Here is a 24,349-nt window from a genome sequence, read left to right as displayed (position 1 = left end):
GGCCTAGTTCTCTAAATGGCGAGAAGCCGCCCGGCACCGTACGGGCCACTGGGTAAGCATTATTCCCCCCTGGGGGGAAAGCACTGCAGAGGCCACTGCCTACCGTAGGGAGGAATAGTGGAGACACCACATGGTCTCACCATCAGGGGAGAACTCATGGGAGGAATGTGCAGACTGCAGGAGTTAACCGCAAGGTGGGAGTCCACCTGGGGAGGTCATGGGTTGCCAAGGTGGGAACCATTCATGAGGATACATCAGATGGAACAGCCCACGGAGGGGGGGGGGTTACCACGTCTGGAGCACTAGGTCCGGTTAGAGCTACGTGGGAGATAACTCGACTGTTCCCCGGCCTAAGGGGGCAGGGCTGCTCTGCCCAGCCTGTCCCCTGGAAGGGTGCTTAGTGATGGATGGAATGCCTGTTCTTTACCCGAGGGGAAAGAAGTGAGGCGGGATCGCCACTGCTCCCCCCAGAGGGGGAAGGGCTTCCGCAGGCATACGCCCTACCGGCTGCCGGTCCCACACCTTGCCAGGATGCGGGCTGACACCGGTTCCGCACGTAGGTATTAGAACCTCACGGAGTTGATGGGCATAGCCCAACCCGCAGCTCTGCAGATGTCTGCCAGAGAGGCGCCCTGAGCCAGTGCCCATGAGGGGTGTGCCTCACTCCCCACGGGCAGGGGCGAATAGAGATCGGTATGCCCTAATGAGGGCATCCACGATCCAGTGCGCCAGCCTCTGTTTGGAGACAGCCCTCCCTTCTGCTGACCTCCGAAACAGACAAAGAGCTGCTCAGAGCTTCTGGGCTCTGCGTGCGGTCCAAGTAGAGGCGCCGTGCGCGTACTGGACACAGCACGCATAGGTTGGGTCTTCCTCCCCGGTGGGGAGCGCCTGCAGGTTCACCACCTGGTCTCTCGGGAGAGTGGTGGGAACCCTGGGCACGTAGCCGGGGCGGGGTCTCAAGATAACGTGAGAATCCCGACCCCGAGTTCTAGGCAATCTGTGGACACGGAGGGTGCTTGCAGATCCCCTACCCTCCTGGAGGTGAGCGCCATGCCGAAAACCGTCTTTATCAGGACTGAGAAAGAGCGGCAATCCCGAGAGGCTCGAAGGGGGCGGGGCCTCTTGAGGCCCGCCACCTAAGTCGCAAGAGGGTACTGAGCGCCGAAGGTGGTCACCCCTCGCACCCCTTAGGAACCTAATGACCAGGCCATGCTGTCCCAGAGGCTACCCAGCACTTGGGTCATGATGAGCGGCCGTAGCGGCTACATACATTCCCAGTGTGGAGGGGGAGAGGTTACTCCTCAGTCTCTCTTGAGGACGGGACAGCTCGTACCCGACCGAGCAACTCCGCGGGTCTTCTCGCCGAGAAGAGCACCAGGACGAGAAGAGGCGCCACCTATGGGCGTATAGCCGCCCAGTGGCCGAAGCCCTAGCCTGAGTGACGTCCCAACCAGACCGGGGGTGGGTCACTCAGGATCTCCTCGTCCCGTCCAGACATGGAGCCCAGGTTCTGCCTGGGATGCCGTAACGTGCCCCTTCCCCTGGGGAAGCAGTTCGCCGGGGGGAGTCGTTGTCAGAGCCTTAGCTCCGAGAACCAAGTCCTGGTTAGGCCAAGGGGCATAACTAGTACCACTTGATGCTCCTCTTCCCTGGCCTTGCACAGGACCTGTGCAATGAGGCTCACTGGGGGGAAGCGTACTTCCGCTTGTCCCGCGGCCAGCTGTGCGCAAGGGCATCCGTGCCAAGGGTTGCCTCGGACAGGGAGTACCAAAGCGGACAATGGGTGGAGTCCGGGGAGGCAACAGGACCACCTGTGCCTGGCCGAACCTCTCCCAAATGAGCTGGCTGCGCGGGAATGGAGTCGCCACTCCCCACGAGGCGTCGACTGACGAGAGAGCGCATCGGCTGTCTGGTTCAGGACGCCTGGGATGTGTGTGGCTCGCAGGGAACTGATCACCTGCTGACTCCAGAGGAGGAGGCGCCGGGCGAGTCATGTTTAGCTGCCGTGAGCAAATCCAATGATATACGCCACAGCAGCTGTGCTGTCCGACCGGAGCAGCACGTGCCTGCCCTGCACGAGAGGTAGTAGCCTCCTCAATGCAAGTAGCACAACCAACAACTCTAGGCAGTTGAAATGCCAACGCAGGGGGTGGCCCGTCCACCGCCCCGACACTGCTTGCCCGTTTGCACATGGCACCCCAACCCCAAGAAGGTCATGGAGACCAGGGGGTTAGGGTGTGTCGGCAGAAAGAGTGTGACCAAAACGCCTGCTGCCGGTGTGCCACGCTCTCCAAGGAACTTGAATCTGTAGCCAGTGTTGGAGCGGTCGTTTGTGCATAGACCCGAGGGGGACCACCCCCGCCGAGGATGCCATGTATCCCAGGAGCCTCTGAAATTGTTTCAGGGGGACCGCTGACTGTCTGAAAGCTTCAGGCAGTTCAACACTGATCAGGTGCGCTCTGTAGTCAGTCGCACTGCCTCTGGGAGGCCGCATGGGTGCGGGCTTCCTCGTCGCGGGTCTCGCTCCCCCGCGGGGGGTGAGCGTGGCCGCTCATGAGGACAGAGTCGAGTTCCCTACCGAGAAAGAGGACGCTCTGCACCGGGGAGAGCTTGCTCTTCTCAGTTGACCTGTAGCCCCACCGATCTAGGTGCCGGAGCACCAGGTCCCTGTGTGTACACAACAGATCTCGAGAGTGCGCCAAACTGAGCCAGTCGTCGAGATAGTTTAGTACCCGCACACCTCCTTCCCTAAGGGGAAGGCTTCCACAACCTTCGTAAAGACTCGTGGAGACAGGGACAGACCGAAGGGGAGGATCCTGTACTGATATGCCCGTCCCTCGAACACGAACCGTCGGATCGGCCGATGTCGAGGGAGGATCGAGACATGAAGTACACGTCCTTCAGGTCGATTGCCATGAACCAGTCCTGACACCTGACGGACGTCAGGATGCGCTTCTGCGTGATCAACCTGAAAGGCAGCTACTGTGTAGGTGCCTGTTCAGAACACACAGACCCAAGATAGGGCGCAACCCCCCGCCTTTCTTGGGGACAATGAAGTACAGGCTGTAAAACCCGCTGAACATCTCGGCTGGTGAGACGGGCTCGATCACTCCCTTCACCAGAAGGGTGGCGGCCTCGGCCCGAAGTACGGGAACATCCTAGCCTCTGACAGAGGTATATTGGATGCTGAACTTGGCGGGCGTGAGGCGACTGGATCGCGTAGCCGAGACGGATCGTCTTCCCTAGCCAGCCTGACAGTCTGGGAAGCCGGACAGGCTCCCAGAATGAGACGGGGACTAAAGGTACGATCTTTTTCATCGTCCCCCCGGGGGGTGGTTCGATGGCTAGCAGTACGGATTCCTTGCCGGGGGAGGTCCCCCGGGGAGGAGATCGGCTCTGCTGTTTTTCCTGCCTTGCGTCTGCGCAGCTCAACGCACTGTCTGACTGAGAGTGCTGAGGGCTGGTGTTTATACTCGACACTGCGCTTCGCCATGACGCAACGTCGAGTTTGCCGTTCACCGTCGTGCAGAGGGTGGGAGCGGCTGTGATAACCCAGAGAGAGAGGAAACTCTCCTTAGAGAGTAAGTGGGCGCTAGCCCCCCGGAGGGGGCCAGCAGATGGAGAGACGGGGCAGGAACCGTCCCTATCCGACTTCCCAGCGATGTGGCTGGGGTCGGGCCCAATGGTAGCCTCGATCCCCCTGAGGTCTTCCCATGAGGGCCGCTTCACCGCGGCTGCTGATGGGGCGATGGTCTCCTCTTCGCTGTCTCCTCCAGGGGGGGCCGCCTGAGTGGGGGGCGCCAGAGCTGGAGGGCGTCGAAGAGGACCAGGGCTGCTGGGAAGCAGACAGTGCACGGGACTCGACGGCCGAGGCGGCCGAGTCGCGGCACGGAGGACTGCTTCTTTACTGTCGAGAACCCTCCGGGGAAGGCTGCGTGCGGGTCTCGCGCCCCCGACGGGCGGGGGGTGAGAGGGGCCGCTGCGACTCGACAGTAACACCAACCAGCCCCCCCTTGCGAGACGGGTGCGTCGAGAAAGCGGACCTTCTCAGCGTTACTCATCTGCGCAAGGATCGGCCAGAGGAGTTTCTCATGGACCACAAGTGTGGACATCGTCCGACCCAGGGCCCGCGTGGTCACCTTGGTCGCCCGTAGAGCGAGGTCGGTGGCGGCGCGGAGTTCCTGCATAAGCGCTGGGTCGGTCTTACCCTCGTGGAGCTCTCTCAACGCCCTGGCCTGGCAGGAGCCATAGCGTGGAGAGAGGAGGCAGCTTGGTCCGCCGCAATGTAAGCTCTCGACACCAGAGATGCCGAGACACCACATGCTTTGGACGGGAGTCTAGGTCGAGCCCCCCCAGGTGGCCGCCACCTACGGGCACGAGTGCACCGCGGTGGCAAACTCCACCTGGGGGACACCGACGCATCCTCCAGCTGTCTCAACCTCGAGGGAAGAGAGGGTGACAGAACTTTGTTTGACGTGAAACGTGCCGGAAGGGGCGTTCCAGGTCTTGCAAAGTTCCTCATGCACTTCCGGTAAACACGGCACTGGGGGCGGGCGCGGCTTGGAGCCGCGCTCAAACCCGAGGCGCCATGTAGCCAGCCGCGAACGCCGGGAGAGGCAGTGCGGGCACTGCAACCCAACACTCACGGCGGCCCGGGAAAGCATGGCCGACATCTCGACATCCGCTTTTTCCTGGGCTCGACCCCCCGAGGGAGGGAGCCCGAAGAATCGTCGGAGTCGGATGGCAGTACGTCACCCCCCGATGCTGCAAGAGACCTCTCATCATCACGCATCGTGTCCGAATACGTGATTGAGGAATAAGACGGCGGACCGTCTTTTTTGGGGAACGGTCAGACGAGCGAAACGAGGTGTGAACGGTCCGTGAGCCGTGGCTGGCGGATTATCGCTCACAGTAATCCTCTTCTCACCCTCGCTGCTTGCCATAGCGGACGGCAGGGCCGTAGTCCTGCCGCCACGGAACGGGGAGCAAACGAGGTGGTGGCTGAGTCCCTGGGAACACAGCCACCTGTGACGCAACGTCTGAATCGTCACCGCCCGCAGTGCGGGCAGGACGTATCCACAACGTCTGCCCCAGCGTACTGGAAGCAGGCATTGTGTCCGTCCCCCTCCTCGATGAGTGTGTTGCACCCATGAGAACAGCGGGACAAGCCACGCTGGAGAAATTTGCTCTTTTAGAAAAGGAAATTTGCTCGAACACCTCCGGAACTGCCGAGACACCCAGGGGAGAGTCACTGCAGGAAGGGACCGTCCGCTGTCCACGTCGTAGATTCCAGCAGAAAGAATGATCACCAAGATCGTAGAGAAGCTCATCAGATGCGTAGGCTCTGAAGAACAAAAGGTGAATGAATGAGCACGCCGGCTTCCCTCTTATACCCGGACATCCAGGGAGGAGCCCAGCATGCAAATTTCATTCGCCAATTTTCATTGGCCTTTTCTAAATACTCAGAAGATGATAGGTTCTCAAGACAAACCCCATTCTGTCGGTTCGACACAACGTCGAGAGACCGACAGAAAGGGAACATGGTTGGCATCTTGGAAACCAAGATTTCATGAGAATCCCAATTAATCACAAATATGAGTTTTTATTTACAATTGTTTAAACCAAATTGCATGTTTGTCTCTTTTGAACATTGTGTCTTGAAAACTTGTTTCGTTACAAACAAGTTAACCAATTGTTTTGAATCAATATTTCATGTCCAATAAATTACTCATGAGGTAAGTAGCCGTGTAATAAGCGGGATAATGTACAGCCAGCCTGTTGTTATCGCAAAATAAATCCCTTCGGTTGGAAAATAACTCATAATTGTTGTCTTGGTGCCAGTTGAGCTACAGGAATTGAATTATACAGTAGTAAATACTAAAGAGTACAGTAATATAAGGCATATCTAAAAGAGGATATTACTACATACTTTGTTACATGTCCCTCTACAGAAGTCCACACAACTGAGCTTGCCTCTCAGCACCTGGTACAGTGAGCTTCAGGTGGCCACCAGTGTCCTACACCGCATTTCCAAGGACTCCATGTGTGCTATGGAATGGCTTTACTCTCTGCAGTCTTCACTGTCTGTCTGTGAGCACGTCCCAAATGCCGTTTGTCTTCTGATATCACATCTCATTGTCTCCAGTGATGGGGACCTCTGCCGGTTAGCACTGGACACAGCTGCTGCAATTGCAGAGGTCGACCCTGCAAAGGTAAAGCTCAAGACTGTTGTTGTTTAGTGCTGTGCATCTCATGTATTGCAATTATGTTTTATTTAGTTAAATTAGGTGGTGTAGCCTGGTGGTAAAGATCCTATCTGGTAACTGAAATGTCTCGGGTTCAAGGCTAGTATCACCATTGTTGATTTCAGTATACTTGAGGATTTGAACAAACCTGAAGTCATTTAGCTTGTTGAGAAGAGGAGAGTTATACTTTTCTAATTTGTAAGTCGTGTAAGACTTTGTGGTGGAGAAATCCCACAGACTTCAATTAAAGCAGCCATCTACTGGGGATGTGTTTTTTGACTTGTGCCAGTAAGCAGTTATTATCAGCCAGCTATATCAGCCATTTTGAAATGCGCTACTAACCACGGAATAATGGCGTGACAAGCACCTATGATTGAGTCTTTATTCAGAAATGGTTTCTGAAACGGAATGAAACAGAATAATTTTCACATTGTTCGTTTCCTTTCATCTGTTCATAACTGAACTGGTTCTTTTAGTGAAAACATCTGACCAAAAAATCAAGTCTCATTAAAAGCACAGTTCTTTAATTCAAATATTAAGGTATCTATAAAGATCAAATATCAGAACCAGATTTGTTCATTTCCTAGTGATTTCCATCCCTATAACCTACCGGTCACATTTCAGATAATTGGTCAGATATATTGGTCTCCCATGGCTTTCTGCATTATTAACTGTTAACAATTTCAGAAATCACACAAAGGCTGTATTACAGTTCTCCAAGCTAAACTGGTGCTTTCTAGAAAAGCTATTTGGTAGTAATCCACAGGCTTTAGGCTTTTTTTCACTTTGCACATTAACAGAATTATGCTGTTCCTTGAACAGAATAACAAATATGCTTCCTTTCTAACCATTATCCAGATGTCAGTGTTACTAGGCAACATGTGCAGCCTTAGAAACTGGAACAGTAATTACTTTACCTAAATGAAGGTGTATCAGGGTACAATTACTATGACCTGTACTTCCCACTTACATTCATTAGAGACCTCCTCAGGGTTTACTTAGTCATTGAGATGAGAAAAGGTTGGTAACAAAGAACATCAAAGTGTGTGATTTGAGGGAACATGCACAGCCTCTTAAAGGGATACTTCATCCAAAAATGAAAATTCTGTCATCATTTACTCGCCTTCGAGTTGTTTCAAATCTGTATACATTTCTTTGTTCTGATGAACACAGAGAAAAAAGTTTGGAAGAATGTATATACTGTAACCAGACAGATTTTGCCCCCCACTGACTGCTATAGTAGGAAAAAATACAATGGTTGTCAAGTGCCCCAGAACTGTTTGCTCTCCTACATTCTTCAAAATGTCTTCTTTTGTGTTCAACAGAACACACAAATTATAAAGTAATTTTTCCTACTATGGGAGTCAATGGGGGGCAAGATCTGTTTGGTTATTATAAGCATTCTTCCAAATATCTTTCTCTGTGTTCATCAGAACAAAGAAATTTATACAGATTTGGAACAACTCGAAGGTGAGTAAATGATGACAGAATTTGTATCCATTTAAAACTGATTTGATACACATATGTGCGAGACATGGAGGTTACGGAGACATCCAAAATAGAGGAATGTACATCCTCTGTCACACTGGGTTTGCCAAATATTGTGTGAATGATGTCCTGGTCATCACATGCCTCTAAATGCCTGCATAAATTGTGAGGTCCAATCAAGCAAAAGATCAGTATTAAACTCTCTACCTGCTTCAAAAGAGGCCTTCTGTGAGCTAAAATGTAGGAATTGGAGTACAGTTGGGCAAAAAACATACAAAAGCAGCCCTGAAAGCAAACCCTAGCAACCTGATGGTTAAATCTGGGCTGGTAATCGAAAGGATGTAAGTATGTTTACAGTTAAAAAAAAACTTAACAACACAAAAATCTTAACTAGCAGGCCAAGTTTTACAATACAGTTATTATAAAAATCCTACTAATGGAATCTATAGAATAGAACATAGCATACTAATAGAATAGAACTGGCTGCTTATAATAACCCACTCAAAAAATTGACATGAATACTCATTTTTATAACATTATAATTGAGTGGAAAATGAAAGTGATTCATTTTATAGTCAAAATTAATCTAATAATTGGTATTATAGATGCCTTTACTGTTACTAAACATTTTGACACATTTTTGTGGGCGGAGCTTAGGTGGAGGCAGAATGATCCCCTGACCGCTTTACTAATGCTAGGTAGCACGTTTTATTTGCTTGCTTTTTGACAGTGACTAGAAAAAATCTCATTCAATTTTTACATGTAGGTCACTCGCTGTCTAGGACCGCGATTGTTTTTGAAAAAGTTTACTTTAACGCAAGGAACCTGGCCGACCTGTATGTGCTCACTCAATGGATCCAGGGACGAACTGACAGGATTACGTTACCTTCAGTTAAGTGGCCTGACATATACACCAGAGAAACCAAGCGTGTATAGTGAAGATAAACTGAGAGCGTATAGGCCCCTTTTTTGTTAGTAAACATTGTGACGCGTTTTTGTGGGCAGAGCATAGGTGGAGGCAGATTCCCCTGGCCGCTTTACTAACGCTTCCAAGCTTGTTTTTTTGACAATGACTGGAGAAAATCCTATTTAATTTGAATGTGTACGGTCAGTAACTGCCTGGGACTGTTGTTGAAAATGTGAACTGGCCAACCTGTATACACTCACTCAATAGATGGACGAATTGTCAGGATTACTTTCCATACCAGTTAAGTGGTCTGACATCTACACATATCAGTTAAAGAAACCAAGCGTGTATAGTAAAGAGAAACTGAGAGCGTATACATCTTTAGATGCTTATATACTCACTGTGGCAAACGGTATCAAATGCAACTACTTAACACACTTGAGACATAACATGAACTTACTCACTGTTTTCTCTCCCCAATTCTAGTACTGCATTTATGAAAACGCTATAAACAGCAACGGCAAAGAGTTTCCTTTATGTTTAGTCTCCCGGCCTTGGCTAACTGCTAACAAAGTTATCTTGTATATGCACTAAAACAGGAAAATAACTTAACTTGTTCCCCCGTTGTTGTGATTAGGTGGGCAAACATACGTTTTTAGACACATACCCAAACCATAATCCATACCAACAAAAGACAGGAGTTTATTTAACTTTAAGTGATGTAAAGTGTATGGTGAAAACACCAGCATTTTTGATGATCATTTCTGCTGGTCCGCTCATTTTGTTGTGTTTAACTACAGCTGTCGCCAGTGATTTTGTTTGGCAATGGCAGTAGGTAACGTTATGTGTTAAAATATCAAATTGGAGACTGTATTCTGTTGATTGTGGCACTAAACAACACAACAAGCTGATATTTTAAACTCCTTATGTAGCCGAATCTGTGCTGGTTTGTATTGGCAGCTTCAAGTTTTTTTCCCTTTGTTTTGCCTCCAGCTAAGCGCTGTGACGTAATCGTGACATCGGCCGTAAAGGGCTGTACCCGCACAATCAGCACTGGCACCCCCCAGGGGTGCTTTCTCTCCCCACTGCTCTTCTCCCTGTACACCAATGACTGCACTGCCCAGGACCCTTCTGTCAGACTTCTGAAGTTCGCAGACGACACCACACTCATTGGCCACATCCAGGATGGTGATGAGTCTGCGTACAGACAGGAGGTTGAGCAGCTGGCTGTCTGGTGCAGTCATAACAACTTGGAGCTGAACACGCTTGAAACAGTGGAGATGATTGTGGACTTCAGGAGAAACCCCCCTGCACTCCCCCCTCTCACCATCATGAACAGCATTGTGGCAGCAGTTGAGTCATTCAGGTTCCTGGGCACCACCATCTCTCAGAACCTGAAGTGGGACAATCACATTGGCTCCATTGCTAAAAAAGCCCAGCAGAGGTTGTACTTCTTACATCAGCTGAAGAAGTTCAACCTAACACAAACTCTGTTAAAACAGTTTTACTCCGCAGTCATAGAGTCTGTCCTCTGCACATCCATCACTGTCTGGTTTGGCTCAGCCACAGTCAGACATCAGAAGACTACAGAGGACGGTTCGGACTGCTGAGAAGATCATTAGTGCTCCCCTGCCCACCCTCCAAGAACTGTATACATCCAGAGTGAGGAAAAGGGCTCAGAAAATCACCCTGGACCTCTCACATCCAAGCCATCATCTCTTCACAATACTGCCGTCTGGTCAGCGCTACAGAGCACTGAGCACCAAAACAACCAGACATATAAACCGCTTCTTCCCTCAGGCCATCTACCTCTTGAACAGTTAAATGTTTTTTACCCACCATGCACTTAATAACTCTGTGGAATAATAATTAAGTGCAATATTAATTATATCCTCCAGATAATACACTCTCTATTTTTTATACAACTTTTTCTGTAAATTATATTTCATTCTGCTGTATATAGCACATACCTTGTGCATACAATAGTCTATTCTTATTTTTTACTTCTTAATTTTGTACATATTTACATACACACATAGATTTACTCTCTATATCTTCATCTTATGTTTATTGTATTGTATTTCTTAATTTTTTATACCCATAGGCCCTTATTTAAATCATCTGTGTACTGTATTCTATTGTGTTATGGTCTCTATGTACTGTTGTTGCTGTTTCTGTGTACTGGATGCTCCTGTCACCAAAACAAATTCCTTGTATGTGCAAACATACTTTGCAATAAAGCTCTTTCTGATTCTGATCATACATCTTTAGATGCTTGCGTGTACTAACAGTGGCAAACGGTAGCAAATGCATTTACTCGAGCACAAACCTGACACATAACGAGCTTTCTCAATGTTTCCTCTCCCTTTATACGTTTGTAAAGACAACTAACCGCATGCTATGATTGATACAATTGATACATGCTATCAGTTGTAGCACAGATCTAACAATCTCTCTGTTAAAACGGATCGCGGAGACATTTAAATTTAGACGATTTAATATGATCATATCCAGCACCCTAGCTGACATGACAGCTAGCACTCTTTACCAACATGCAAACAGATGCCTTTGCATAATTAACACATCTTAATATCGGCAAGGCATATCGATGTCATTTTCCAAATTGGGCCGATGCTGATAAGGCAACATTGGCGTGCCGAAATATAGTGTATTCAAACTTCTACGGCACATTTACATTTACATTTGGTCATTTAGCAGACTGTAGAGAATTTAGCATAAGCCAAATGGTCAGAGTCATTGAAAGAAGAGCCATCAACCCCCCTTCACTCCCCTTTCTCCTGGTTTCTTGATACGATCATCAAAAGACCAGAGTCAAAACCTCTCACTGAGAGTGTTGATAACCCTTTGTTTCTCTGTTGGATATTTTACGACTCCTAAGCTTCAAAGCAGAGGGGAGAAGTGTCTCGGTCTAATCTGAAACTTGGCTAACCAGAGAAACTTCTCTGACAAATAGGAACGTGTGATTCAATTGTCCTTTTCTATAAATATATCGAAATATCTAGGTTATATGTTGTCGCTCTTGCCATTTTTAAATAATTTGTAATTGTTAAATAGGCAAGTTAATTCAGGCTTTGTTTGTATTCATACCACCGAATGAATCATGTCTTGATGCACTTCAAACCTTAGCATATTTGATATAAATGTTTGTCTTTACAATTCCTCCTTGTTTATATACATTGTGTGACCATAGAACACTTTTCATTATGTTATAATTGGAATGATATCTCATAAAGATGCAAATTAGCTGTTGAGTGGACAAAGAACCTCTTCCCTGCTCAACTCTGATTGGTCGATTCAAACTCAGGTGGGCATGCCCTCTCATGAGGTTAAATATCGAGCCTGCTCTGAAAACCGCCTCTTGTCTCTTCCTCTCTTCTCTTCTGCGCTAAAACTTGTTTCGTGGCGTCTCTTCGGAGACTGCCCTCTCCCCCCCACTGGGGGAGAAGAAGGAACAATGGACTCTGCTGCCACGTGGCTAGGCCATGCGGCCGATCACGAGGCCCACAACTTTCGGCAGGACTGCCTTCTGAAACCTTTTGAACAATTCCATCTCTACACGCGCATACGGATATCGGTCCAGCACAGAGCTTGCAAGTATCTGTTTCTATTTATAGAATAGCTTCGCTAAGTCTGTGCCTCTTTGTTAAAGATGATTTTTATTGGTGTTAAGAAATCGCTGCCATGCCCTCTCTCTCTCTCTCTCTCTCTCTCTCTCTCTCTCTCTCTCTCTCTCTCTCTCTCTCTCTCTCAGCGCTTCCTAGCGCATTTGTGTTTCATGTATTTGTTTGTTTTATGCGATCGTCATTGTTTTTTTATCATGTAGAGTAGAGTTTAATAAAACACCATATATATTCATTTGTGATGGGTTTTCTGTATTCACGCTCACAAACTTGGTCCCTTTTACTGTGTTTCGATTTACGCTACCTTTGCTCTAAATCCTGTTTGGTAAAGTCACGTTACTTATGGCCATGAGATAATGTAAAGTATATAATATCATTGAGGCATTCGCTGGACGAATGCATACAAGTATTGTTATGCTTTATATTACTAATCAGAGACCATAAAATATGTATATTTGATCACGATTATTATACGTATTTTCCTTTGAGCTAAACTAATTCCTTGACTGAAATTGATGTTTTAAATAACTCATTTCATGGATGTGATCTTGAAAGATCTGGTGGAGAACCATATTTGGTGAGCTTTGCTCATCAATATAATAACGTTAGCTAAAACCGCTACAAGACGCTTTTCTCCAAAGCGATTTACAGATGAGGGAAACGTCTTTGTTACGGATGTAACCTCGGTTCCCTGATGGAGGGAACGAGACATTGTGTCGAACCGACAGAATGGGGTTTGTCTTGAGAACCTATCATCTTCTGTGTATTTAGAAAAGGCCAATGAAAATTGGCGAATGAAATTTGCATGCCGGACTCCTCCCCGGATGTCCGGGTATAAGAGGGAAGCCGGCGTGCTCATTCATTCACCTTCAGCCTTAAGCATCCTCCCCCGACTGCTGGGGTGGGCGGCCAGTGTTGTGGCATGAGGGACACAACGTCTCGTTCCCTCCATCAGGGAACCGAGGTTACATCCGTAACCAAGACGTTCCCTTTCTGTCGGTCTCTCGACGTTGTGTCGAACCGACAGAATGGGGTTCCTATGTAAGACGCCACAGATCACTGATCCCCCTAAGGAAGGGGGAAGGGCTTTCGCAGGCGTACGCCCTACCGGCTGCCGGTCCTACACCTTGCCAGGATGCGGGCTGACACCGGTTCCACGCGTAGGTATTAGAATCTCACGGAGTTGTTGGGCATAGCCCAACCCGCAGCTCTGCAGATGTCTGCTAGAGAGGCGCCCTGAGCCAGTGCCCATGAGGAGTGCCTCACTCCCAATGGGCAGGTCCGAATTGAGATCAGTATGCCATAACGAGGGCATCCACGATCCAGTGCGCCAGCCTCTGTTTGGAGACAGCCCTCCCTTCTGCTGACCTCCGAAACAGACAAGAGCTGCTCAGAGCTTCTGGGCTCTGCGTGCGGTCCAAGTAGAGGCGCAGTGCGCGTACTGGACACAACACGGAAAGGGTGGGTCTTCCTCCCCGGTGGGGAGCGCCTGCAGGTTCACCACCTGGTCTCTCGGAAGAGTGGTGGTAACTTTGAGCACGTAGCCGGGGCGGGGTCTCAAGATAACGTGAGAATCCCGGCCCCGAGTTCTAGGCAATCTGTGGACACGGAGGGTGCTTGCAGATCTCCTACCCTCTTGGAGGTGAGCGCCATCAGGAAAGCCGTCTTTATCTGAGAAAGAGCTGCAACCCCGAGAGGCTCGAAGGGGGCGGGGCCTCTTGAGGCCCGCCACCTAGGTCGCAAGAGGGTACGGAGCGCGGAAGGTGGTCAAACCTCACGCCCCTTAGGAACCTAATGACCAGGTCATGCTGTCCCAGAGGCTACCCAGCACTTGGGTCATGATGAGCGGCCGTAGCGGCTACATACATTCCCAGTGTGGAGGGGGAGAGGTTACTCCCCAGTCTCTCTTGAGGAAGGGACAGTTCGTACCCGACCGAGCAACTCCGCGGGTCTTCTCGCCGAGAAGAGCACCAGGACGAGAAGAGGCGCCACCTATGGGCGTATAGCCGCCCAGTGGCCGAAGCCCTAGCCTGAGTGACGTCCCAACCAGACCGGGGGTGGGTCACTCAGGATCTCCTCGTCCCGTCCAGACATGGAGCCCAGGTTCTGCCTGGGATGCCGTAACGTGCCCCTTCCCCTGGGGAAGCAATTCGCCAAGGGGAGCGGCCAGGGGGGAGTTGTTGTCAGAGCCTTAGCTCCGAGAACCAAGTACTGGTTAGGCCAAAGGGGCGTAACTAGTACCACTTGATGCTCCTCTTCCCTTCCCACAGGACCTGTGCAATGAGGCTCACTGGGGGGAAGCGTACTTCTGCTTGTCCAGCGGCCAGCTGTGCGCAAGGGCATCTGTGCCAAGGGTTGCCTCGGACAGGGAGTACCAAAGCGGACAATGGGTGGAGTCCAGGGAGGCAACAGGACCACCTGTGCCTGGCCGAACTGCTCCCAAATGAGCTGGCTGCGCGGGAATGGAGTCAATGATATACGCCACAGCAGCTGTGCTGTCCGACCGGACCAGCACGTGCTTGCCCTGCACGAGAGGTAGTAGCCTCCTCAATGCAAGTAGCACAACCAACAACTCTAGGCAGTTGAAATGCCAACGCAGGCGGGGGTCCGTCCACCGCCCCGACACTGCGTGCCCGTTGCACACGGCAACCCAACCCTACAGGGAGGCATCCCTAATGGGACCCCTGTCCGCAAGAAGGTCATGGGAGACCAGGGGTTAGGGTGTGTCGGCAGAAAAGCGTGATGACCATACGCCTGCTGCCGGTGTGCCACGCTCTCCAAGGAACTTGACTCTTTAGCCAGTGTTGGAGCGGTCGTATGTGCATCGACCCGAAGGGGACCACCCCCGCCGAGGATGCCATGTATCCCAGGAGCCTCTGAAATGTTTCAGGGGGACCGCTGACTGCCTGAGAGATTCAGGCAGTTCAACACTGATCGGGCGCGCTCTGTAGTCAGTCGTACTGCCTCTGGGAGGCCGCGAGGGCATGGGCTTCCTCGTCGCGGGTCTCACATCCCCCGCGGGGGGTGAGCGGGGCCGCTCATGAGGACAGAGTCGAGTTCCATACCGAGAAAGAGTATGCTCTGCACCGGGGAGAGCTTGCTCTTCTCAGTTGACCTGTAGCCCCACCGATCTAGGTGCCGGAGCACCAGGTCCCTGTGTGTACACAACAGATCTCGAGAGTGCGCCAAGCTGAGCCAGTCATCGAGATAGTTTAGTACCCGCACACCTCCTTCCCTAAGGGAAGGACCTTCGTAAAGACTCGTGGAGACAGGGACAGACCGAAGGGGAGGACCCTGTACTGATATGCCCGTCCCTCGAACGCGAACCGTAGGAACGGCCGATGTCGTGGGAGGATTGACACATGAAGTACGCGTCCTTCAGGTCGATTGCCATGAACCAGTCCTGACACCTGACGGACGTCAGGATGCTCTTCTGCGTGATCAACCTGAAAGGCAGCTAATGTGTAGGTGCCTGTTCAGAACACACAGACCCAAGATAGGGCGCAACCCCCTGCCTTTCTTGGGGACAATGAAGTACAGGCTGTAAAACCCGTTGAACATCTCGGCTGGTGAGACGGGCTCGATCACTCCCTTCACCAGAAGGGTGGCGACCTCGGCCCGAAGTACGGGAACATCCTAGCCTCTGACTGAGGTATATCGGATGCCCTGAAACTTGGCGGGCGTGATGCGACTGGATCGCGTAGCCGAGACGGATCGTCTTCCCTAGCCAGCCTGGCAGTCTGGGAAGCCGGACAGGCTCCCAGAATGAGACAGGGGGACTAAAGGTATGATCTTTTTCATTGTCCCCCCGGGGGGTGGTTCGATGGCTAGCAGTACGGATTTCTTGCCGGGGGAGGTCCCCCGGGGAGGAGATCGGCTCTGCTGTTTTTCCTGCCTGGCGACTGCACAGCTCAACGCACTGTCTGACTGAGAGTGCTGAGGGCTGGTGTTTATACTCGACATTGCGCTTCGCCATGACGCAACGTTGAGTTTGCCGTTCACCGTCGTGCAGAGGGTGGGAGCGGCTGTGATAACCCAGAGAGAGAGGAAACTCTCTTTTTGAGAGTAAGTGGGCGCTAGCCCCCCGGAGGGGGCCAGCAGATGGAGAAGACGGGGCAGGATCCGTCCCTATCCGACTTCCCAGCGATGTGGCTGGGGTCGGGCCCAATGGTAGCCTCGATCCCCCTGAGGTCTTCCCATGAGGGCCGCTTCGCCGCAGCTGCTGATGAGGCGATGGTCTCCTCTTCGCTGTCTCCTCCAGGGGGGGGTGCCTGAGTGGGTGGCGCCAGAGCTGGAGGGCGTCGAAGAGGACCAGGGCTGCTGGGAAGCAGACAGTGCACGGGACTCGATGGCCGAGGCGGCCGAGTCACGGCACGGAGGACTGCTTCTTTACTGTCGAGAACCCTCCGGGGGAGGCCGCGTGCGGGTCTCGCGCCCCCCAATGGGCGGGGGGTGAGCGTGGCCGCTGCGGCTCGACAGTAACACCAACCAGCCCCCCCTTGCGAGACGGGTGCGTCGAGAAAGCGGACCTTCTCGGCATTACTCATCTGCGCAAGGATCGGCCAGAGGAGTTTCTCATGCACCACAAGTGTGGACATCGTCCGACCCAGGGCCCGCGTGGTCACCATGGTCGCCCGTAGAGCAAGGTCGGTGGCAGCGCGGAGTTCCTGCATAAGCGCTGGGTCGGTCTTACCCTCGTGGAGCTCTCTCAACGCCCTGGCCTGGCAGGAACCATAGCGTGGAGAGAGGAGGCAGCTTGGTCCGCCGCAATGTAAGCTCTCGACACCAGAGATGCCGAGACCCCACATGCTTTGGACAGGAGTCTAGGTCGAGCCCCCCCCCAGGTGGCCGCCGCCTACGGGCACGAGTGCACCGCGGCGGCATACTCCACATGGGGGAGAACGACATATCCTCCAGCTGTCTCAACCTCGAGGGAAGAGAGGGTGACAGAACTTTGTTTGACGTGAAACGTGCCGGAAAGGGGGCGTTCCAGGTCTTACTAAGTTCCTCATGCACTTCCGGTAAACACGGCACTGGGGGCGGGCGCGGCTTGGAGCCGCGCTCAAACCCGAGGCGCCATGTAGCCAGCCGCGAGCGCCGGGAGAGGCAGTGCCACTGCAACCCAACACTCACGGCGGCCCGGGAAAGCATGGCTGACATTTCGACGTCCGCTTCTTCCTGGGCTCGACCCCCCGAGGGAGGGAGCCCGAGGAATTGTCGGAGTCGGATGGCAGTACGTCACCCCCCGATGCTGCAAGAGACATCTCATCATCACGCATCGTGTCCGAATACGTGAGTGAGGAATAAGACGGCGGACCGTCTCCTGGGGAACGGTCAGACGAGCGAGACGAGGTGTGAACGGTCCGTGAGCCAGTGGCTGGTGGATTATCGCTCACAGTAATCCTCATATCACCCTCGCTGCTTGCCGTAGCGGATGGGGAGCAAACGAGGTGGTGGCTGAGTCCCGTGGGAACACAGCCACCCGTGACGCAACCTCTGAATCATCACCGCCCGCAGTGCGGGCAAGACGTATCCACAACATCTGCCCCAGCGTACTGGAAGCAGGCATCGTGTCCGTCCCCCTCCTCGATGAGTGTGTTGCACCCATGAGAACAGCGGGACATGCCACGCTGGAGAAATTTGCTCTTTTAGAATGGAAATTTGCTCAAACACCTCCGGAACTGCAGAGACACCCAGGGTAGAGTCACTGCAGGAAGGGACCGTCCGCTGTCCACGTCGTAGATTCCAGCAGAAAGAATGATCACCAAAGATCGTAGAGAAGCTAATCAGATGTGTAGGCTCTGAAGAACAAAAGGTGAATGAATGAGCACGCCGGCTTCCCTCTTATATTTGGACATCCGGGGAGGAGTCCGGCATGCAAATTCATTCGCCAATTTTCATTGGCCTTTTCTAAATACTCAGAAGATGATAGGTTCTCAAGACAAACCCCATTCTGTCGGTTCGACACAACGTCGAGAAACCGACAGAAAGGGAACAATGGAAGCAATTGGAACAACATAAGGACAACAAAAAGCATAAGTGGAATAAAAAACTGGTCTCATAGCCTACCACAGTATACAGAGCTAAGTTTTTTTTTTTTTGAAAGAGTAGAAAAGAGATCAGTAGTTCGCATTGGATAAAATGCAAATGGAAATGTAATATGAAAAATATTTTTGGCTGTCACAGACATTTGCATTCAAACGGTATTAGTGTTCTCAGAGGACAGTGTGCAGAAAAACAGTAGGTAAATTGCTCCGGAGTTGTCCGAATAAGACTTAAGTCTTTAGTAAGTTAAGTTATTTGCTGTGCCCTGAGGATCTGAGGTTATACTAGTTATGCGGGAGGGGGGATGTCTTTCTTATCTAGCTTACACTGTGGTCTGGGTAATGGGTCACTGAATGGTTTATCTTGAGGTTACAATTGCCATGCTACAGTAGGTCTTCTCTATGGGTTATATATCTCAAAATGGAAGAAAGACCCAGTGTTCTGGCTAGTGGGCTCTTTCATGAAGTGACTTTTCTGGGTAATTGACAAATCATTAAATTTAAGGTAGTTTATAGGAACTTTCTGGATGGACATTCATTCTGATCATATTTATCAGCCCCTGTGCTAACACATATATTGATACAATTGTAATAGTCTCGCGTTAATAGTGAAGGTCTGGGTACTTTGGCAGCTTTCTTTGGCCAAGGCCCGCCCAAGAGGCCATATGACTGACAGGTAAAGCAACCAATCACGTTTCATTTAGAGGCGTGGAAATGTCCCCGCAGGAACAGACTGGTGTACATTTACGAACATGTCAAAAGTTAACAGCAACAATGTGTTTGAGTTTATGCCGTGAACTTTTAAGAATGAAACGTTTAGTCGATCGTGATGAATACTTATTGCAACCTATGTGAACACGACAGCTTACCTCTTTGATCAGATGGCTTCGTGTTGTTTCCAGGCGGACAGCTAAAGAACGCGAAATGCACGTTTCCCGGAAATCCTGTCAAATTCAACCAATCAGACGACGACTTTGCAAATGCTAAGTGTTTCCAGAAAAGTGTAGCTTATGCATCCAACGTCAAGCCAATGGTCCGTGGGCTTAACACTCCACTCCTCTTTCAACACAGTTTCTAACTGACTTCATTTTCATTCATCTGTTTATAATAAGTAAATATCTTTCTGAAGAAGCGCTGAATGAATTTGGGCGCAGTTTTCTTTGTTACTTATTAATGCTGGCAGTGTGATAGAGCAAAAGACGAACCAACAGGCCTCAAAACGCTTGATGTTACAGACATGAAATACATGCTCCAGTGCAGCTCCTACTCGAGCATGATCCTCAGTTTGATTGCTTGGTCTTCCACACGGTCCTGACTTTTTAACTGGTTTGTCAGTGATTTGGCTCACTGTATAGCCTCAGTTTTCAAGCGTCAAGCATACCTTTCATTTTTGTTTTGCTTGACTGGGGGAAAGATTGGCCTGAAGCCAGTGTTTAGCTTCTTAGTCTGTGTTTATGCTACAGAAAACAGCTTGAGAAAATAAGAAAGAAAGTAAAACTGGGTGTTAGTCATATGGTTGCAGGGGTATTTTGGCAACTGTTGGATTGAACTTTAAATCTGAGGTTTCCTTTGCTAACTTTACTCGCTGCATGTGAGGGATGACTTGTGACTTGTGTTCAGACGCTTGAATGAGGTGGGTGATTAATAAAAAGTTGGCTTCCCAAATCTCCCTCATTGGCCCATCACTGTGATCAGCTCCGAGGGAACATGTCTCATTATGTTATGTTGTGTCATGCATTTGGATGCTAGTCAGGAGTAATTATCTGTTGATTATCTTGTTCTTGTTGGTTCATTGCATTTGTCACTCACAACCAAAGTGAAAAGAGAAACGTCTTTAACAAATTTTTATCTTTTGCTTTTTTTATCCCAATCTCCAAAACTTTAGGTGCCTTGTCTACTTCCTGTCCTAATGTTTAAACTCAACAGAGTATCTGATCCGGTTTTGTCTCACTCGGTTCTCTATACTATGCCAAGACTGGGAACCCACAAGGTACAGATATTAAGATCTACAAGACCTTGACCCGTAAAGTTTTTCCAAGGAAAATAATAAAATGCATGTGCAAATACTAATAAGAAATGTACATGTTTTGTATTATATGTACATCTATTATTATTTATTATATTATGTACTGTAATAATAACATGACATAAAATTGTTGTTTGTGCAAAATATTAATATGATGTAGGGCACTCACAATTAGGAACACCATTAACACTAGGGGTGTAAATCGGACAGTTCATCACGATACGATGCCGTATCGATATTCTCTGCCAGCTATTCGAAATTTGCCGATACCGCGGAAATTTTAGCGATCCGATTCGATTAATTAAATCGATCTTTTGATATTACTTGCCTAGTTTACACATGCAGTTAAATTTTTAATAACTCACAAATGAAACCAAAATATATAAGATGAACGTTTAATTAAACTCTTTGGAAACTGCACACACTCTGTCCAAATGGGACATTTACAACAATAAACTAGTGTTTATGCTAGGATTTTATAGAACAGTGGGGCTGGATGCGTCATAGGCTAATTAACATATTCATAATGTCATTGCGTAGTTTTGTGTGTTGCGACTTCAGACCCGTTTCCAAACATATTGTAATACAGCATATTGCCCAATAAAGCCGTTCTCGTGTACATATTGTCTGTTTCATATTTATATATCAAACATGCTTCTCCAGAGATATTCTTATTAAAGAGAGATGTAAAACTATATCTGGACGCCTCTCCTGCGTTCAGCTGAAGCCAGGGCCGTTATGCTTTTTGTAGGCGTAACATCTAGTGGCTTTGGCTTCTCCCTTCGCAGAGTAGTAAGTTAGACGCTGAGAGGTGATCCCTGCTCTGGGAAAGCGAGACCTTGCGCTCGCGGGGCAGTAATACTGCCGACAATTTCCCACAGAATGAAAGCTAAGGATTATCCAAAAAGACGCTAAGTTTGTCTATATGCGCCTCTACTGAACAAAAGTTTTTTTCTAACTTGGCAACACTGGCAAAACAAATTAGGAATGAATGGGAAACAGTGCGTCACTGAGAAGCTGAAGCCGTGGTGGTCAGGATTTTTGGTGTGACAGCGCTCCACAGCAAAATGAATCCAGCGAAAACTGAACAAAAAACACACTTATACGGACATTACGTGAGGAATGGGGACACGTAGAGTGTCAAAATAAAGGTACCTCATAACGATATTTTACTCTTGGCATCGACACACCCAGTACCGGATTAAGAACACATTGGGCCCTGGGGCTATAGCAAACTCAAGGGCCCCCTTCATTTTATTGCCACACCACAGTGACTTCTACAGTGTTTATTACATTTTATTGCTATTAATGTTATCATATTTAATTATCTAATTATTTGATCTAATTTTCTACTATTTTAATTTAATTTTATATTTATTTCTTATATTTACTTTTCTAATTTTTTAATCTAATTTTCTGTTATAGTAATTACATTTTATAGTTAATACTTATTTTTAATTTCTATTTTATATAAGCACACATACTAAACTTTCAATGCTATTAAAAAACATTAATATTAAATCAATATTTATTTATTTACTTTTCTAATTATTTGATCTAATTACATTAATTATAGCATTTAAACAGTATAACTGAGAGCTATCATGTCTAACAGGTAGGAAATATACAGAAATTGAATGAAGTTCTCAACACTTTACAGTCTTTAATGCTAAATTCTAAATTAAATATAGAAGAATTCTCTGTCACGGACACACAGAAAAGAACCTAAATGCAGGCAGCGGCAATGAAGGGATTAACACAAAGACTTTAATAAAACCAAACAAAACACCCACGATGGGGGAAAACACAGACAGGACTAATTGTAACAAAATGCAAACCAAAAGACTTCCCACGGGGGGGGCAAAACAAACTATAATTACTATACTGAGATTACTATAAATGAAGAATACACACACCAGACAGGGAACAGACACAGGAACGGACGGCAGAAGGCAACGGACTAGGTAACATGATAACATCCACAAGGTACGAGGTTTTAACAGCACAGGACACATCCAAAACATAGAACGCAATCCACGAGCAACAAGACAATGACACATGAGGACTATTTAAAGGGAAGACAAACGAAGGATAACGACACAGGGCAGGTGATGGTAATCAAGACACGGCCGGGAAACAATACAGGAAACGAGAGGGGCAGGGCCAATGACGAGACACTGGAGAGAATGCATATTATTGTCAAAAGGACAATAATATGTTTCTCTCCACACATAACCAAAGGCTTTGCCATGACTCTGCCACAGGACCAAGAAAAACATGACTAAGTGAGGTAGAGCCATGACAATTCTCATTAAAGCTACAAAACTCCAGAGGTGGGTAGAGTAGCCAAAATCTTTACTCAAGTAAAAGTACAAGTAACTAGCGAAATTGTTACTCAAGTAAAAGTAAAAGTCACTATTTTAAAAATTACTTAAGTAAAAGTAAAAAAGTATGCAATGAAAAAACTACTCAAGTAGCTAGTTACTTAGTTACTTTGTATCTGATTATATAGGCCTACTACATAAAGTTAATATTAATGCCAATATTTTAATATTACATTTTAATCAATATTTTTAATTATCATAAGCAGATATCTTTGCAATATACTAGAGAGACTAAAGAATAAACAAACACAGAAGAGACAAGCATTTCTGTAAATTTCATCTAGTCCTGATGTCAATGTAGTACACAACTTATATTTAGAATAAAAGCATTAACTAAACTCAGAGCATTTCCTAAGATGATCTAGAACATCTGCAGTGCTCTCTTAAATGAAATACACATTTTTGAACAAAGCTCATGTTTTCTCGTGTTGCGTCACGTGTGTGTTGTGAAACGCTCTTACTTGTAAACAAACAGTAAACAGTGAACCACACGCCCATCAACAAGTTTTCTTCCTTCTGTTCTTCAAATGTATATTTCTGCAAGCCCACGTCTCTGTGTCTGACAGGTAACGCGCATGTTGCTGTGTCTGACGAACAGGTAGCGCGGGTGCGCGCATATGGCGGGCATTTATCATTGCTGGCAAACAATAAGACACATTTGCTGTTTTGATTGTATAGATATAGATTAATATCCACTTCATCCAACGCTCTTTGTGTTCTGCGTGTTCTTAGTTTCGCGCTACGAGGAGTGAGTAATCCTGCTTCAGATGATTCAGATCGTGCTGCGAACTGAACAAATCATTTGAACTGATTCATTAGCCTATTCAAATGGTTTTGCTCATTGTTCAATTAATGCTTTCAAAAGAATCGACTCAAAAGAATTGATCACTCGGGAATGCCCGTAAAAAGAGACGACAACCTTGAAATAAACAACGCGTTTTAAAAAGCATATTTTGAAATGAAGGAACGAAGGAACGTCACGCAATGTAAGTTATGTAACGAAGTAAAAGTACAGATTTTCTATTAGAAATTTACTCAAGTAAGAGTAAAAGTACACACTTTTAATTTTACTTAAAAAGTACATATTTTCCAAAATGTTACTCAAGTAAATGTAACGAAGTAAATGTAGCGCGTTACTACCCACCTCTGCAAAACTCATTGAATTCGTTTTTTCTTTTGTCATTTCATTAAGATCCCAGTGAAATAAAAAATTACAATGCCTATTTTTTCATGAAATATTGCAGCGTTTATTGTAAATAGTTAATCAATGTGGGACATTCTCTTTTTAAAATTCGTGTGCCCTCATAATCTTTAGCTAAAATTTGAAAATGCACTTCCTTCCTGTAATGACTTTCCATCTTAAATGACGTACGTTAGAATGGCTTCGGAGCATCTGTTATCTCCTCCCCTTCAACTGTCAGTCGGCTGCCAGTTCCATTTCAAAATGCAACGGCTGATTTTACACATCCAATCAAATTTCAGAGACGGACGAAAGCCATGAAATTCCCTTTCACTCTGAAATGCATCAAAATACGGAAGTAAAAACGATCGCAACTTCCGGTTCACGGGGACTTTAACATTAGTGACAGGAGTCACAGCAGCAGATTTAATAAT

At 48.0% G+C, this 24,349-nt stretch overlaps 1 protein-coding gene across 4 annotated transcripts in view; it reads left to right on the top strand.

Annotated features, from left to right (window-relative positions):
• The window catches only part of focad (focadhesin), an 81,265-nt gene that overhangs the window by 26,252 nt on the left and 30,664 nt on the right, over positions 1 to 24,349 (top strand). For 3 of the 4 annotated variants that reach the window (XM_057340023.1, XM_057340005.1, XM_057340015.1), the window contains 2 exons: positions 5,952 to 6,212; positions 20,211 to 20,315. In XM_057340023.1, the coding sequence (XP_057196006.1) occupies positions 5,952 to 6,212; positions 20,211 to 20,315 (366 nt within the window). The remainder of the gene's footprint in view (positions 1 to 5,951; positions 6,213 to 20,210; positions 20,316 to 24,349) is intronic. The other variant, XM_057340026.1, reaches the window with a different exon arrangement.

Source organism: Triplophysa rosa, linkage group LG1 (genome assembly GCF_024868665.1).
Source record: "Triplophysa rosa linkage group LG1, Trosa_1v2, whole genome shotgun sequence".
NCBI lineage: Eukaryota > Metazoa > Chordata > Actinopteri > Cypriniformes > Nemacheilidae > Triplophysa > Triplophysa rosa.
The sequence above is the reverse complement of the archived record's forward strand: the minus strand, read 5'-3'. Positions and strand labels throughout refer to the sequence as shown.